At 42.1% G+C, this 16,996-nt stretch overlaps 1 protein-coding gene across 1 annotated transcript in view; it reads right to left on the reverse strand.

Annotated features, from left to right (window-relative positions):
- The window catches only part of lrp2b (low density lipoprotein receptor-related protein 2b), a 42,528-nt gene extending 26,024 nt beyond the window's left edge, over positions 1-16,504 (reverse strand). The window contains exons 1-33 of the mRNA XM_047609755.1: positions 16,281-16,504; positions 15,391-15,501; positions 15,041-15,163; positions 14,032-14,148; positions 13,466-13,576; positions 12,494-12,610; positions 12,292-12,408; positions 11,863-12,006; positions 11,359-11,475; positions 10,888-11,016; positions 10,562-10,731; positions 10,001-10,224; positions 9,033-9,239; positions 8,748-8,950; positions 7,967-8,107; positions 7,544-7,753; positions 7,224-7,416; positions 6,808-6,933; positions 6,587-6,717; positions 6,322-6,459; positions 5,569-5,847; positions 5,251-5,490; positions 5,001-5,123; positions 4,804-4,920; positions 4,302-4,679; positions 3,389-3,637; positions 3,057-3,265; positions 2,368-2,552; positions 1,976-2,204; positions 1,645-1,822; positions 1,090-1,218; positions 763-929; positions 406-549 (exon numbers count right to left, since the gene is read on the reverse strand). Coding sequence (XP_047465711.1) covers positions 406-549; positions 763-929; positions 1,090-1,218; positions 1,645-1,822; positions 1,976-2,204; positions 2,368-2,552; positions 3,057-3,265; positions 3,389-3,637; positions 4,302-4,679; positions 4,804-4,920; positions 5,001-5,123; positions 5,251-5,490; positions 5,569-5,847; positions 6,322-6,459; positions 6,587-6,717; positions 6,808-6,933; positions 7,224-7,416; positions 7,544-7,753; positions 7,967-8,107; positions 8,748-8,950; positions 9,033-9,239; positions 10,001-10,224; positions 10,562-10,731; positions 10,888-11,016; positions 11,359-11,475; positions 11,863-12,006; positions 12,292-12,408; positions 12,494-12,610; positions 13,466-13,576; positions 14,032-14,148; positions 15,041-15,163; positions 15,391-15,501; positions 16,281-16,350 — 5,526 coding nt within the window. The 5' untranslated portion in view covers positions 16,351-16,504. The remainder of the gene's footprint in view (positions 1-405; positions 550-762; positions 930-1,089; positions 1,219-1,644; positions 1,823-1,975; positions 2,205-2,367; positions 2,553-3,056; positions 3,266-3,388; positions 3,638-4,301; positions 4,680-4,803; positions 4,921-5,000; positions 5,124-5,250; positions 5,491-5,568; positions 5,848-6,321; positions 6,460-6,586; positions 6,718-6,807; positions 6,934-7,223; positions 7,417-7,543; positions 7,754-7,966; positions 8,108-8,747; positions 8,951-9,032; positions 9,240-10,000; positions 10,225-10,561; positions 10,732-10,887; positions 11,017-11,358; positions 11,476-11,862; positions 12,007-12,291; positions 12,409-12,493; positions 12,611-13,465; positions 13,577-14,031; positions 14,149-15,040; positions 15,164-15,390; positions 15,502-16,280) is intronic.
- Between the last annotated feature and the right edge of the window lie 492 nt (positions 16,505-16,996).

Here is a 16,996-nt window from a genome sequence, read left to right on the forward strand (position 1 = left end):
TTTCAATGCTTCTGTCTCTTTGTGTAATTCCACACTCACTGCAAGATGCATGAAGTTTTCAATAGCAATATACGTGGGTGAATGAATTTAGGACAGACCTGATGCTTCCTTAGTGTTATGCCCTGATATGAATATAAATCTAAAGTGTTTGCGTAAAATGTTTGCACAGGAATGTTTAAAATACACATAAATGCGATTAATGTAATGTTTGTTCAAACCAAGGCATCTACAATCAATATAATTAAGACTGAATGTGCTACAGCTATTTTTTGGAAGTAGTGAGCAGTATCACCTCCAGTTATTGTTATTATTATCATTTCCTTAAATTAACTTTCACAAGATTCATGTAACTACTTATATTGGGCTAATTTGGGCACCATGCACTTTGCCTCGGCAGGTTCTTACCTCGATGGATTTAGCGCTGGGATTGGTGTAATACATTATTCGACTTATCCAGTCGAAAGCCAGACCAGATGGAGAGCCCATGAAAGCAGTCGGAGCAAATTCGGATCTGTTGGTCCCGGTTGTTTTCACTCGCCAAATTGAGCCCTTATGTAACAAGAAAAAAGAACTTTAAAAGTGGCGATTACGTAAGTAATGCAAAAGAAAAGAAACAGCAATGAAAGGAGATTTGAAAGCTGACATCAGCAATCTATTATCATAAACTGATAATATCCTGCAAAGCCTAATCTTCTCTTCTACGTGGATTATATTCAGGTTCATTACATGTTTCTGTTTCTTCAGTTTAATATAGTCACTTACAATACTCTGCACCCAGTAGACAAACTGCTCCTGGTCATCAAAGTCAATGTCCCGCCCCAGGCTGATGCCAGACACCGGAATCATTGCATTGTTACTAGGGTCGGTAGGGTCCAGGGGAATGCCAAAAATCACAGAATCCCTCACCACCATCAAGAAGGGGTTCTCATCTAGGGTATAACAGAAATGCACATGACGATAAGAACACAATGCTAAACAAAACTCATCTCTAAACAATTAAATCTCATTCACATTGATTTACATGACATTTCAATATGATTAGATTCCATGGACGGTGGCACACAGAGATCTGTTACACAGAAAACGTACCTTTAACACAAGTGCGTTGGTCACTATCTAGTTTCCAACCAGACTGACAGTGGCAGGTGTGATACCTCGGTCTCAAGACTGACAGCAGGCACAGCTGAGTGCACAGATGCTCACTGCACGGGTTGATGGCTAAAAACAAAACCACAATGTCACCTTCACACTTAAATCCACTTTTAAATGACTCGCACAACATGATTTGGAGAGCCCACTGTGGTTGACTGTTCACATGCTAATTTGTGGAGTGTGTTTTGTTTGTTTGTTTTATTTTATCACTATATACACTGATCAGGCATAACATTATGACCATCTTCCTAATATTTTGCAGACTCGTCAGAGAATGGATGTGGTGTTTGGTAACACAATGTTAGTGTTAGGTAGTATTTCTATTTCGGGTGTGGCTGCCACCAATGTATATTGTTGTTCTCTCTGCTAAAGTTAAAAGGATATTTGCCAAAGCTTGTGGCTAGTGTAACTTCAAAAAGAATATATGCAGTCGAAGGCACCTTTATATGCTTCCGAAAAACAACAATAATGGAGGTATGAATTGGAGCTGACCTGAGGGTTGTTTGATAGGATGGTCCATGACCATGCCCATTGGCTGGTAGACATTCTTCATCAGAATGGTGACATTACCACCGTGGAACTTGTTTGTCCTCATCACCTTGCTGGTGTAGCGCTCCGACCAGTAGATGTTGTCCTCAAAAATGGTCATACCGTGTGGGTGCTGGAGAACCTGGTGTGACCCGGGGAATACATGGTTTTCAAACTAGATCTAAATGAGTATTTGCTCCAAGTGCTCCTTTTCATCTACAGGTTAATTAATATTCGTCAGATCATTGATTCTGCTATGTTTTATGTTTCATCAAGTGTCAAGAAGTAAACCCACCATGTCACTTGCCATGACCTGATAGCGGTTGTTGCCATCATAGTCACAGTAGTCAATATATTTGAGGTAGGCGTCAGCAAAGTAGACCCTGTGTGTGGTATAGTCCAACGCCAGGCCATTGGGCCAGAAGACCTTAGTGCTGACAATCACTTGTCTTGCGACTCCATCCATGCTTGCTCTCTCGATCCTGGGGTTCTGACCCCAGTCTGACCAGAACATCAGGTTTGTACTGGAAGAAATAACATTGTTTTAGAGTGCAAAGTATTTATAGAGGCAGAGCAATCAAGAATTGCTTGAGATGACCATAAATTTAATAATTACAGCAGTGTAATACCAAATTTAAAAAACAAACAAACAACAAAAGAGAAAACATCTGAAGACTCTCTACTCACTGGTTGCGGGGGTCTAACACCAGCCCACGAGGGCTTGTAACATTTTTGGTCAACAGGACTTTCCGAAAGCGACCGTCTAGGGTGGACACCTCGATGTTCTCCATGACAGAATCGGTCCAGTAAAGGTTGCGACCCACCCAGTCCACGGCAATACTCTCTGGTACCATTAGTCCAGTGGAGAACACCTAGAACAGCGGGATGAATTTGAAAAGAAAGAGGAGAAGAAGAAAGGAGACAGTAAGAAAAGACGATGAGAAGCAATTGGAAAATAATTAGTGGGTGGAAGAAATAAGAGAGGGAAAAGGAAAGATGGAAGGGAAGGAGGAAGTGAGAAAAGACGATGAGGTGACGCCATTGGCGAAAGAGATGTGGAAGGAAGAAGGTAGAGGAGAAGGAGATGAAGGAGGAAGACCAGTGGAGAAGGAGAAATAACACAAACCTGGGAAACCAGAACTAAACAGCCAATGGCAACAATGAACTTATTTTCATTTAAAATGTTCAGGTTGTTCCTAGAATGTTTTATAAAAGGGTAATTAAATACACTAAAACAAAGGTTGTCTTTATTTATGACTTATTCTGCTATTATGTCACTGATCTGGCCCCGTTGAGACCAAACTGAGTTGTCATGTGATTTCCTGAACTAAAATTAGATGGACACCCCCTGATTTAAATTCTACCATTTCACTTACTTCCTGTTTGTCGGTGCCGTTCTGGTAGGCACTCCATATCTTCTTCTGGGTGGCATCAGCCCAGTAGATTCTGGACGTCACACGGTCAAAGTCGACAGTCACAATGCTTGAACCGGTGACGACTGGACGAATCTCTGGTGGATTCATGTTGATTCGGTTGGCGATGATCTGGCTACGCTTGGCAACCAAAAGTACTGCCGCTAGTGGGTCTAAAGTCGGAAAATTTTTGAGTTTGTCTTTGTGTATACTTTCACATATTCTGTTTGCTTTCAAAAGCAACTTACTTTATATGACATTGATTTAGCATCATATCAAGCTGCATCAGTGCTCACCTTTAGCTTTGCAGGTGCGCCCATCGGGCTCCAGGAGATAACCGTCTGAGCAGTAGCATCTGAAGCTTCCTCTCTCGTTGTAGCACTCCTGGCTGCAGAAACCAGGGATCATGCACTCGTTGATGTCATCGCAGGTCTTGGAGTCATTGAGGAGCTGAAATCCTGGTGGACATGTGCACTGAGCTCCAAATGGACCTTGCACACAGTCATCGCTGCAGCCCCCATTGTTCAGTGCACAGTCATCTTGGTCTTCGTGAAAGTACACAACAGTGTATTAATATTGAGCTTCTATTAGTCAAATGAATGGCCTATTTTTATTATGTATATCCCATGCACCAATCAGGCATAACGTTATGACCACCTTCCTAATATTGTGTAGGTACTACCTTGTGCCTCTAAAACGGTTGTAACTCATCAAAGAATGGACATGGGCCTTCTGAGGGTGTCCTGTGGTATCTGACAACAGGATGTTGTTAGTGGGTCCTATTGGTTGAGGGGAGGGGGCTCTGTGGATCATCCCACAGATACTTGAACAGCTTAGGATCTAGTGAATTTGGAGGCCAGGTCAACACCTTGTGCTGTTCTTCACGTATTTTTGAAGTATCCTTAAGGATACTGTCAGGCTGCATCCTGTTAGGGACGGCTGCCGCCATCGAGGAGTGCCATTTTCTACAGTGTGGGGGTGTCTGGTCTGGTCTAGGTGGGTGCTACATGTCACAAGTAACAGCCGCATGAATGAATGCCAGGTCCAAAAGTTCCCCAGCAGAACATTTAATTGTCACAAGATGGTTATTGGAAGGTTATTCACTGTCAGTGTTCGTAATGTTGTGGCTGATTGGTGTACATACAGTATTTATTTTTTAAAATACTTTTCACAAAGGCTTCAATGTGATATACAAAGAATAAATCTCACTGCAGATAGGTGACTCATCCGCTCCATTTGGACAGTCCCTCTGACCATCGCACACCTTGTCCAGGTCAATGCACACCTGGTCGGTGGGACACAGCCACTGTCCAGAAGGACAAGTAAATGGCGGGGTGGGGCAATTTTGTTCGTCGCTCATGTCACGACAGTCATTGTCACCGTCACACAACCAGCTCATTGGGATGCACATCTTGTTGGTACACTGGAATTGGCTGGAACTGCAAGTGACAGGTGGGCAGGTATTGTGCTCGTCCGATCCATCCTCACAGTCTGGATGTCCGTCGCACTCCCAGTCATCCGGAATGCAGAAACCATCGGCCTGGCACTGGAACTCGTCGTCGTGGCAGAGGCCTGGGCCGCGAGTGGCTGGAGGTGGCAGAGAAAATGTGAAAAATGTGACTACAACGGCTTTTTTTCTGAGCGACACACTTGTCATAATTGGTGTAATTAAGTTTGTCATGTATATTGTCAGTTTATGTGGTTGACATACGACAGTCTCTTTCATCGGAATGGTCTCTGCAATCAAACACTCCATCGCAGCGATAACCGTTACTGACACACTGGTCCCCACTGGCACAGGCAAACTGATAGGAGGTGCAGGAAAACTCTACCAAGGGAAGGAGGGCACAACAGTTTTAGATAAGTACACAAATCAATTTTTTTTTCTGCTCTCTTTCTACTTCCTACCGCAATTTTTCTCATCAGAGCCATCCAAACAGTCCTGGTCTCCATCGCACACGTAAGAGGTGTGAATACAGCGGTGGTCAGGGCACAAGAAGTAGGAGGGAGGGCATGTCGTGATGGTTGAATCTGACAATCACAGGCACAGTTTGTTTACTCATATTTTGCTGTGCATTTATGAGATAATATATACACGTGCAGCATTTCATTGATGACATGAGTAGGAGTGAATACGGTGTGAATAATCCACGCTTACTGCAGTTGTGTTCGTCAGAGCCATCCCCGCAGTCATTGTCACCGTCGCATACCCATGTTTTAGCGATACACCTGTTGTTCTCGCACGTAAAGTAGTCTGCCGCACATGTGGTAGGGACTCTAGTGGGACAGTTAATTTCATCCGAACCGTCTCCACAGTCATCCATGCCGTCACAGTGCCAGCTGGAATGGATGCAGTGCCTGTTGTCGCAGGTAAAGGCTTGAGGAGAGCAGGTCGCTCCTGGTAAAAGATAAATGCAACTGGATTATCAAATAGTTTACTCTAGAATTTCCTATAACAATTTTTCTATGCTTTCACCTGTATCAGTGCAGTTGGCCTCGTCGGTCTTGTCTACGCAATCAACAATCCCATCGCATCGGTAGGAGTTGGGCCTACAACGTCCCTCGTCACACTCAAAGGCATACTCGCCACAGTTGGTGTCTGGTGGTGGAACAGAATCATCCTTGATGCAATCCCTCTGATTGGTTTGAAGTTTCATCCCATATGGACAGCCACAGACTCGACTGAAGGACGGAGTTGGGAAACAGAAGTGGCTGCAGTAGCCGTTGAGCACCATACTGCAACGGCTGGTCACCACTGATAGAAGAAAAACAAGGGATCAGTCGTTTGGTAGGTTTCTGGTAACAACTTTCAACTGAGTTTTGCTCATATACTGTCAATAACCACTCAAATTGCCTCAGGATGCTTCACACCCTTTTAACAGGAAGAAACCTTTGAGCCAGCTCATATGGAGGGATGCATCTGGTTGAGCTTTGAGGGTAGAGCCTTGATAAAGCTTATAGTTAGCGCTTGCTCAGGTGCCATAGGCCTAGGCTGCTGGGTGACGATGCACTGAGACCCTACTTCTCTCTTGCACAAGCCATTGTCCTCTACTTTCGTCTTCCTTGCACCAAGCCCCCGTTCTGAACTTTCTTCTGTCTCTCACTGAACCACCTGTCCATTACTTTCTTCTTTCTTGCACCAAGCCACTGTCTTCTACTTTCTTCTCTTCTATCTAGTCTGGACAAACAGAACCTTTACAAATTTTGCCAACTCTGTTTGTGTACTTACGGTTCTGGAGATCTGCTGTGTAGGACTTGATATTCAAAATACCAGTGATTCCTTGTCTGATCATAATGTTTCCACCACCGTCCCTCTTCCTCATCTCGTATATCCCTCTGGTTCTCGTATCGGACACATACAGATAGTCTACAAGACAGAAATGACTGATTTGTCTGATAGTCTGAAGACTAGACTGGGTACAAACACAAATTAACATCAGAGAAATATTACATATGTGTGACAAGAACATTTATTAGCAATTTTAGTTTTTCACCTGAATAAATAGTCAAAGAGTAGGGCTGAGTGATTTGGCCAATATTGGTGAACGTCTGCCTGTCATGTCCTTGAGTGTCAACATGACCAATTTGATCCAGCAGGGAGTCAACCCAGTAGATCCGATCCATTCTGAAAAAGAGCAATCATGAGTAATCAGGCCAAAAAAGAAAGACGCAAGATATTGTTCATGTAAACCACATAGGTCATCAATGCACGTACAAGTAGTCAACAGCAAGTCCAAACGGCCACCCCAACGTTGTGTTGACCAGAGGAACAGCATTGCTGCCATCGGTGAAGCTTCTCATTATAACTGCTGGACGATACCAGTCAGACCAGAACAAGTAGCTGTGGACATTTGATTGGACAAACAACCGCACAGATTGTTTAGTATCATTCCCAAATAATAATAATATAAAATCTTAATTTTATGAATTATGGTCTAACCAGGACTGAATATAATCGACCATGGCAGCAAATGAAAGACACTAAGTAGAGGATATGCAGTAGATTGCATGAAAAGTGAAATAGTAATAATACAAACACAGTGTGTTCTTATTAAAAAAAAATAAATAAATAAATCTTCTTAAATTTTTTAAAAAAATCTGCATTAATTCTGAGAAATCAAGAGTACTCACCCAGCTCCGGGATGCACTGCAATGCCCTTTGGGTACCTCAGTCCTGTGACAATGTCTCGTCTGGACTTGTCTGTGACCTTGAAGGCCACTACTGCCCTGTAGGTGCTTGTGGTCCAAAACAAAACATTGGAGGTCCAGTCGTAAGCCATGGCATCAACTGTTCCCACTCTGTAGCCTGTCAAGATCTGTTGGACTGGGAGTGAATACAAACAAGTCACTGAGATGTGACACTTCTTTTAAAGAAAAAAAAAAAACTAACTTGTCAATTATTCAGTTCCCTCCTGATGGTCCCTTGTTGCACGAGCATAATAAATACTTACCAGTGCCATTGAGGTTTGACTTATAGATGAGGCCTTTTGACCTGTCATTGTAGAAAATGGCTGCCTCCTTGCCGTCATAGTCCACTGCAGAGCCAGAAAAGGTTGATCCAAGTCCTGTGAGAGGCAAGGTGATGTCCTCCTGGAGGGAAAAGTTCAGCGGGATTCCCCGGATGGCTAGAGAGCTGGCTACCAGCAAGAAGTCCTTCACCTCTGTTCACAGAGTGAGCGGCAGTTTCATTCATCACTCATGAGCAATTGTGTTGTTTTCATTTTCTTTTTTTCTACAGGTTTCCTACAATTTTCTACATTTAATAACATGAAATATGACAAATTTCATTATTTCTCTCTAGCAAAACATAGACAATATTGTAAACTCAGCAATAGAAACATTGCGCCATTTTATCTTAATTGCGGTAAACTTACTGAAACAAGTCCGTTGGTCAGAGTGCAGGTCGTAACCGTGTTGACATTTGCAGCGGAAGCCCAAGCCGTCATTGTCGGAGCGGTGACTCAACAAACAAATGTGCTGACAGCCTCCATTGTGCCTGCCACAAGGGTTCATCACTGCAGAGCAAAACAGAAGCGACCAGTTTAGTAGTAGTAGTAGTAGTAGTAGTAGTAGTTGGGTTTGTGCAGGGTCAAAATTGTGTACAGCTGTGGTTTTATGTTACAGTCGTGTGCCTGTAATGTGGTTTTAGCTGGTTTGGCGGAAGGAAGCCAATGAGTAAGGACAGATTTGTCCTGTTGTGGGAGTAAGTGGGTTTCAAGTTTTTAGCGTTAGCCACATATATGGCAGAACGTTGTGAGATGAGGAGACGCTCTTCCAGGACCATGGAGCTACATAAAGACACAGAACTAAGAACAATACAGGTGACTGACCATAAAGTGCATGTACAAGCTTCTGCAGACAGTACAAATAGTGCAAATGGTACAAAACACTTGGGAGACAATGCACTTACAAGAAAAGATACTACACAACAACAGAGTGCAGCATCAACTAATAAGCAGTCTAACAGAGCGAGAGTTAAGGTGGTTGTAAACATCTGACTGATTAGCAACATGTGTGCAATTGGTTGAGTATTGAGTAGGGTTATGATATGATTGTGGTTGTGAGTGTTTGAGGGGCGTGTGGGGTCATGCATGATGCTGGTGGCTTTGTGTCAAGATTTGGTTTAGAGAAAGGGTGAAAAGGGTGCATCCCCACCAACAGGTTGCAGGACGGCGTGAGAGACAGCAACGTGTCCTGGTTGACTCGTGGTGCGATAGATGAGTGCTGGCCCGCTGCCGTTGAAACGATTGGTCCTGATCACGCCCATCTTAGCCCAGTCAGTGAAGAACACGTGGTTTTCAAACACAGCAAGTCCAAAAGGGTGCGGGGACTGGGTTGCGCCGTTGAGGACTATTTTCCTGAGAAAACATCACAGCGTTTTATTTCCTGGTTTTAATGTATGAAAATACTGACCGACGGCCTTTTCGGCGCAACTGGTACCTGTCTAAGCCAGTGTATGTGACAGTCTCTACGGTGTCAAAGTGGCTGTCAGACCAGTAGACCCTCTGGGTGATGATATCCAGGCTGATTCCTGTTGGCGTGCCGAGCCTACTTTTTACCAGCTCCACGCGATTACTGCCATCCATGAAGGCGCGTTCAAGCTTTGACTGCTGATTGGAAATGCCCATGTCTGTGAAGAACATGTACCTGCAAACAAACAAAAAGTAAATACTTCCAGGGATGCTATATGAACTATATGAGAACTTTAACAGACATAATTTGTTTTAAACAAGTACAAAATGTTGTTTAGCAGCCACAAGCTCATATAAACACTAATATACTGCTCAAAACTTAAAGGGACACTTTGAAAACACATCAGATCTCAATGGCAAAAGAAATCCTGTTGGATACCGTATCTCTACTGATATAGATTGGGTAATGTTTTAGGAATGAAAATGACCAACCTACAGTGGATTGAATTCAAAGACACCCCAAAAATGTGAAAAAGTGAAAACTGTGCATCAGGTTTAGAGCCTGCATTTTGCAGGAATTTAATAGCAGCAACTCTAAATGGTACTCAGTGGTCTGTGTGGCACCCATGTGCTTGTATGCATGGAGTATCTCCTCCCCGATCTGAACCAGGGGATTACTAAGCTCCTGGACTGAAGTGCAACCTGGCAGCGTCATTATGTATGTACCATAAAGTCCCAGAGGCTTTGTATTGGACTTCAGGTCAGGGGAGCATGGGGGCCAGGACCCTACCAGGACCCCAGCCAAATGCAAAACTAGTGGAAAACTGTCCAAAAAGATGATGACAAAATGTCACTGGTCCCCCACCTAGATTATCCTAGATGTTTAAATGCTATACTCTGATAGTCCCTTTCATTTTTTTGAGCAGTAGTGTTCCACGTTATTAAAAGAAGATGTTCGTTCTACAGGCTTTGATAGAGTAAAGTATTTAAACCCACCCGACTGTAGGGTCCAGTGCGAGGCCATGAGGAGTCTTCAGGTTTTCAGCTACCAGTGTCACGCGATTGGCTCCGTCGAAGTTGCATGCGTCGATGCGTTCCACCCGAGCTTCGAGCACGTACAGTTTGAAGTTGATCCAGTCCACTGCGAGGTTTTGAACATTATGGACCGCAGCAGTGAGAACCTCCTTCACGTCAGTCCCATCATAATTGGCAGAATAAACCTGACGAAAGAATTAAGTGGATTGGCATGAACTCCAGTTAAATTTGTGTTGATAACAATTCACATTTACACTGATCAGGCATAACATAATTTTGTGTGTGTGTCATGCTGCATCCTGCTGGGGTCTGGTCTAGGTGGGGGCTACATGTCTAAGTCACATCCACGTGAATGAATGCCAGGTCTAAAAGTTTCCCAGCAGAACACTGATTAGTCCCAAGATGGTCAGTGTTATTTACTTCTCCTGGCGGTGGTTTTAATGTTGTGGCTGATCGGTGTATCTACAGGATCCAGAACTTGAAAGTCAAAACTACAGCACACACACTTGTTGCCAGACTGACCTTTTTGGTATAGGTATCACTCCAGAAGACCGTGCTGCTGTGCCAGTGGTAGGCCACTCCTACAGCGTCACCTTTGCCCTGTGAGGCCACCAGAGTCCTGACAAAGCGGCCGTGTATATCTGCCATCATCACGTCTCCTCCGTTGGTGAAAATGAGCTGTGGTAGTCCAGCTGAGAAACACAAAACCAGAGCTTTTGAACTGAATGCATACAAAAAAAGAATTAATGATTATCTTAGAAGAAGCAGACAACAGTAGACTTTTACTCAGTTGATCTGTCAAAATAATTTTTGGGGGGAATACATTAAGTTATTTGGGGATGTGTTACCTGACACGTTAGCTTTGCAGACATGACCCTGCTCCAAGAAGTACCCGTTAGCACAGCTGCAGTGGTGCGTCCCGGGGCGATCCTCACACAGCTGGTCACAGATCCCCCAGATCTGACAGTCGTTATAGTCTAGGTAATGGAATAGTTGTGGTTTTATTTTTCAGGCATTAGGTCGAAGATCACAAGTGATGAGCAACCAGACTGTAGATTTTAGATTTCAATGCTTGTGCACAGTGGGGAGCTTAAACTCAAAGTCTGGATACAGCACGGGAACGTTTCTCTAAATCTGTGTGTGCTCCTTAAACCCTACTACTATTAAACTACTATCTACTATATATTTTTTTATATTGTGTGCTGTATCACTGTTTGTATTGTAGTACTATTTTTCTATTTTAACAACTATATTTCACTACTGTGTATAACCATGCATGTGACTTGTCTTATCTTATCTTACAAAACCAGAGAACTCACCTACGCAGGAGCGGCTGTCGTTGGCCACAATAAACCCATCAGGGCAGTAGCATGTGCCACCCTGGGGAGACGGGTGGCACAGGAACTCGCAGCTCAAAGCGGAGCACTGCTCAAGGCCTGTGTGTACAATTATTAGGAAAAACATTAACATCTAGATTTCAAACTCATTGTCATTTCTGGTTGCATGCTTGAAAGATTTCCCTGGATGGCATAACTGCCATTATCAACCGAAACTTATCTTTAAAACGTGTTAATCTTAAACCAAGACTATGTGACGGAAGCAATAACGAAGGCTTCTGAGAAAGGTTTATGAGTGCGTTACACGTTGTTTAAAACTCCTGTACCTAACTTTACAGCCTTGTGAAGGATGAGACATCAGACTGCACTATGGGTATAAAAGCACGCATGAGTAGGCAGAAATAAAAGCATTCGTAGTGTGAGAACTTGGCGAATCATGTGAGAAAAAAAAAATAAAAAAATAAGACAATATAAAATGGGGCTTACCACAGGTTTGCTGTGCTGTGGTGTTGGTCTCATCGGTCCCTCCAGGACAGTCAGCTTTGCCATCGCACACTTTGCCCACTGGAATACACATCGGGGAGCCTGGGCATCCCCACTCGCCGGGGTAACAGTCTCGAGAGTTGCTATCTGAAAACCAGAAATACTTCCATGTACTATCTTTTGATATGTTTTCTATGCTAATGATGGATTTAAACTCAATGACTGGTTTCAGAAGCATGATCACATTATATGATATACACCAAACAGGTACAACATTATGACCATCTTCCTAATATGGTGTAGGTCTTGTCCTTGTGGTTATTTATGGACATGGGCCTTCTAGGGGTGTGTGTGTGTGTGTGTGTGTGTGTGTGTGTGTGTGTGTATGTGTGGGGTGGGTGGGGTGGGGGGGGGGGACTAGGGGAAACTCACCACATCCCTTCTCGTCACTGTAGTCTCCACAGTCGTTGAAGTTGTCACACACCCAGTCCTGAGAAATGCAGCGGCCACTGGTGCATGTAAACTGACTGCCACTGCAGCTTTGGTACTCTAAAAAATAAACAAGTAGGGTGAAATAACAGCAGGTATACTAATAAAACCAAAAGAACGGTGCAAGAGCCTGATTCGTCCTTACCACAGTCTTGCTCATCACTATTATCCCCACAGTCATCCCAATGGTCACACACAAAGGAGTTAGAAATACAGTAGCCATTCGTGCACTGGAACTGGTGGATTGCACAGTGCTGAGTTGCTGAAAAGATAAACGCAGTGACTGGTTTTACAGCTTTTCTGTTAATTATTGAAAACGACTTATAAAATATAAGTGGCAGATTAATAGGTGTCAATGCCTCGCTATATCACGAGGAGTAAGAACTTTATAAAGATGCAGAGGTGCAAAGGTGGTGGTGCCCGGGTTGAAATCGCATGCGAATGCAAACACATTGATGCTGCGTCTGCAACATTTTGTTTTTCAGCATGTCAGACCATGGCTAGGCTAACGACAGCAGATTAACTTTGAGCACATCAGGACACAATTGTATGTCCAGGCACATCTCCACTACACCTCTGCACACAAAGCATATCCAGACAGTGAATTTACAGTCGTCACACACAGATTTACATAGATTTTGATGGTATTGAGGTCGATATGGATACTTCATTTTAACACCAAACTAATCCAATAAAAGAAATCCCAAAAGGTTGTATCCAAAAAACAAAAAAAAAGTAATATCAAGAACTATTTTTATTTTTTTAGATGGTGCTGATTGTTTGGCAACTAATTATTTTCAAAAGTTTATCCGCTTGCCACAAAATAAATAAATTGCAGAACCACGTCTTTGCCCTAGGGGGCGACGGTCAGCGAAAGCTAAATCAAGTTGGCAGCCTGAAGTGACATTCTCCCTGAGACATGTTAAACGACATGTGAGCTACTTATACTATAAAATATATATTTAAAATTTTTTTTTTTTTGCACCTACAGGATACATTAGTGAAGCATTTAGAGATGCTTTCATCAGGTTTTACATTCAGATATTTAGACATGTATGACTCCCACATTCATTTCCTCGATGCACTAGAGACTCTACGGTTGCTGTCGTCTACTCACTGCAGTTGAATTCATCAGAACCGTCTCTGCAGTCTTGCAGCCCATTGCAGCGCTGCGAGTTGTTGTAACAGGCTCCGTTAGCGCACGTCTTCTCGGTGCACTGTGGATAGTCTGCAAACACAAACGTACTTTAACTTATACACAGAATGCTTCTATTACTTCATAAAAAAGCACTTGACTTAAGTTATAAAATAAGGGACATATTACTGCAGATATTTGATCAAACTATAGTGTATGTGGACTAAAAACAAGCAGATTCATGTTAGGAGACCAAAAGGAGAAGATGCTTGAAGTAAGAAATTCTAACTTTGAATAAGTTGTCGTTGCACTTGTCTTTATTCATCTAAAGCCTTTGGAACATTTTAACATACTTCAATAACGAGACGATTTAAGAACAAAACACTTAAAGTGATTTTAAAAAGAGTGACCTTGGTAGACACTAAAAAAACCCATATGATCTTAGTTAGATCTCAGTTCAGTATTAGACAAGAATATCTGACAATGTTCATGAGTGTGAGGATTGTGGACCGGAGAGTACAACCATATTCTGGAAGTAAAGGCCTTACTGCAGTTGTTCTCGTCTGAGTTATCAACGCAGTCCTTCACACGGTCACATCTGTATTTCCCGGGGATGCACTGACCCTCCTGGCAGGTGAACTGGTCTGGGGCGCAGGTCCGTCCATCTGAATGAAAAAAAAAAAAAGTCAAATTCTCACACTCTTCATTATTTACTGTAGAAGAGCAACTTACAACCTTTAGTAACATTTAGTCATGTACGTATATTTTCTTATCTTGGGTAAAATAATGTCCCTGTGGGGATCAATACAGTGAAATCTTGAATTTTGAGACACAAGCAATGAGGCTATGAATTTTGGATTTCCTTAGGAATCCTGTTACATCTGATTGTTTTAAATGTCAACGCAGTCAAAACAGCTAAATTCCTCAATAATCTTTTGATTAAGTGTCTGTCAAACGATTTCTACAAGATCTGAGCTACAATAACGGAAATCTGTCCCTAATGAAATAAAACTCGTTTTACATTGAACATGAAACTAAAATGTGATGAAAACCGTGTGTTCCACTCAGTAGCTAATTAATTGACAAAGCTATGAATTTCAGTATGATGCTCAGACTGTGCTTATCTAGATGAAACAATGCAATCTTCCACCACACAGTCCTTTCTGCTGATCATTACCTACAGCTTTAATTCACAATATTTCATTCTTATTTGCTTTGGTTACGAGATCATGGTAAAGAAATATATATTTATATAAAAAAAAAAGCAGTAAATTGAAATGAAACCGTGATCTGGAGATATTTTCAAGTTCCTGTATGAACTCTATTGGAAGTTCTTTAAATTAAAGTCCTGAAGCAGTATACTGAGAGGGCGTGGCCATCTTAGTTCAGCAAATCCCTGGTGCTCAAGAGCAGCTATCTTATTTATTCTCTGTGATGTCCTTAAAGCTTCTGGCTGATGTAATAAATGTTTACATGGTGTCATTTCAAGAGGTTTTCAAGACATTCAAGATTTCTAACATTTCCATGTCTGACCACATAAACCTTCATTCTGCGTACCACAAGTCCTTTGTTCATCGGAGCCATCGACGCAGTCTTCGTCCCCGTCGCAGACAAATGCCAGTGAGATGCATTCGCCGCTCGTCACACATTTAAACTCCTGCGAGGTGCACGATGGCGGCGCTGACACAAGACAACGAGGAAACAGGTAAATAGGCAAAATAAACAACATCCCTGGCCTTGCTTCTCTACTTATACTTCATTACTATTTGTCATGTTTTTTTCTTGCAGGATTGAATCTTCCCACTTCCAAAAAACTATTGAACAGTTCATAAAAAAAAAAACTGGTTTCTTTGTGACTGTTTTCCTTTCTACTTTATCTCCTTCCAGTGATCAGTTGAAAAACTTACGACAGTTCAGCTCATCAGAGTCATCTGTGCAGTCTTTTGTTCCGTCACATCTCCAGTCTATGTCAATGCATTGTCCATTGGTGCACTGGAATTCATTACTGTCACAATTTCCTGCAGAAAACACACATTTTGTTAAATATCGTGCATCTGTTATGGTTATAGCGGTGATTTACATTATTCACACTGGTATAATTCAGTGAGTTATGTGTAAATGTATGTTTTCAAAATTGCTTAAACAGATGGTGCAAAAAAAGTTTCACATTTACATGCACTTTACAGTTTCCTTGACAAATGAGTTACCATGTTTATGAGTGTTATAGTTAATCCTTCTATCCTTTCCTTTCCTTTCCTGTGCATCTGGACCTCAGAGCATGTGATTTGGCCCCTAAATGGTAGTTAATTCTTCACAGTAAAAACTGACCTTTGAGTGTATTTGGAATGGTCATTTAAAACCAATTACTGATATCAGAGGCAAAGTAATTGCTACTGGTTTGTAAACTTGGATACTTGTTTTTTATTTTAGTTTTTGTGCATTCCTAGTTGTTGTTTTTTTTTTAGTTATTTAGAAAGAAATGTACAAATCAAAGAAACACAAGCAACAAAATGAAACAATTTGAGAATATAACTATATAAAAACACTCAACTTAGTGGAAACAGCTCAATTTGTCAATAATCATTTTATTCATTCAATTGTCATTCAAACTATATTATACATTTTTAAAATTCTACGTGTTGAAGAACTTTGTGATGATGGGACCTGGGTGATGACACATAAATGCCCCAAAATCCCCTGATCATTACCTAGAGCTTTGATTTCTGTTATTTTATCCCTATTTGCTTGTGATTTGAGAACATTGTGAAAACTGTTAAAATGAAGAGTATACACCTACCTTGACCGAGCTGAATCCCTTGGCACAGCAGCAGTAGAACAGACAGAAGGTGAAGACCTCCACAGCCCATAATTTAACGCTCACTTTTACCCCCTGCTGCTCTTGTCTTTCTCAGCTCAGGTGTTAGTTTGATAAACTGCATATGCTCATGCTAAAATCTGCGTCCTGGCTCTCTCAACCCAAATGAAAACTGATGGAGTCAGTGCCTTTGGGATTGGGAGGCACTTCAGTAATGTGACATGGAGTAGTAATACAGCTTTTTATGGCTTGCTCCTTTACATAAACTTCATCTAAGATTAACTTTTACGTCGTGATTTGTTTGCTACATCAGCAAGAAAAACTCACATTTGTGTAACAGCGTGACAGGAAGTCACTGCTGCTCAGAGCCGCAGACAAGCTCAACATAGACTTTTAAAGGTTTTAAATATCAGTCTCTGTACCGTGTCTCTTGCCCAATGACAGCTGGGACGGATGAGAAATATCAGCCACCACATACAAAATATCAAAAAAATCTTGGTGTTTAGCATCAGGTCCTCTTAACACCTACGATCCTGATCTGGTCCATTCAGGAGCAGAGGGGGTTGTTCAGTCAGTTTCAGCTGCTTTGGTTTTGATGAAATTAACATCAGGATAACATCACTAGAGGGGTAACAATGAGATGATACCCAAAGCAGGAATGGTTTTATAGGTGAGGAACCGTTGACATCTTTTCTGAC

The sequence above is a fragment of the Mugil cephalus genome, chromosome 16 (genome assembly GCF_022458985.1).
Source record: "Mugil cephalus isolate CIBA_MC_2020 chromosome 16, CIBA_Mcephalus_1.1, whole genome shotgun sequence".
NCBI classification, from domain to species: domain Eukaryota; kingdom Metazoa; phylum Chordata; class Actinopteri; order Mugiliformes; family Mugilidae; genus Mugil; species Mugil cephalus.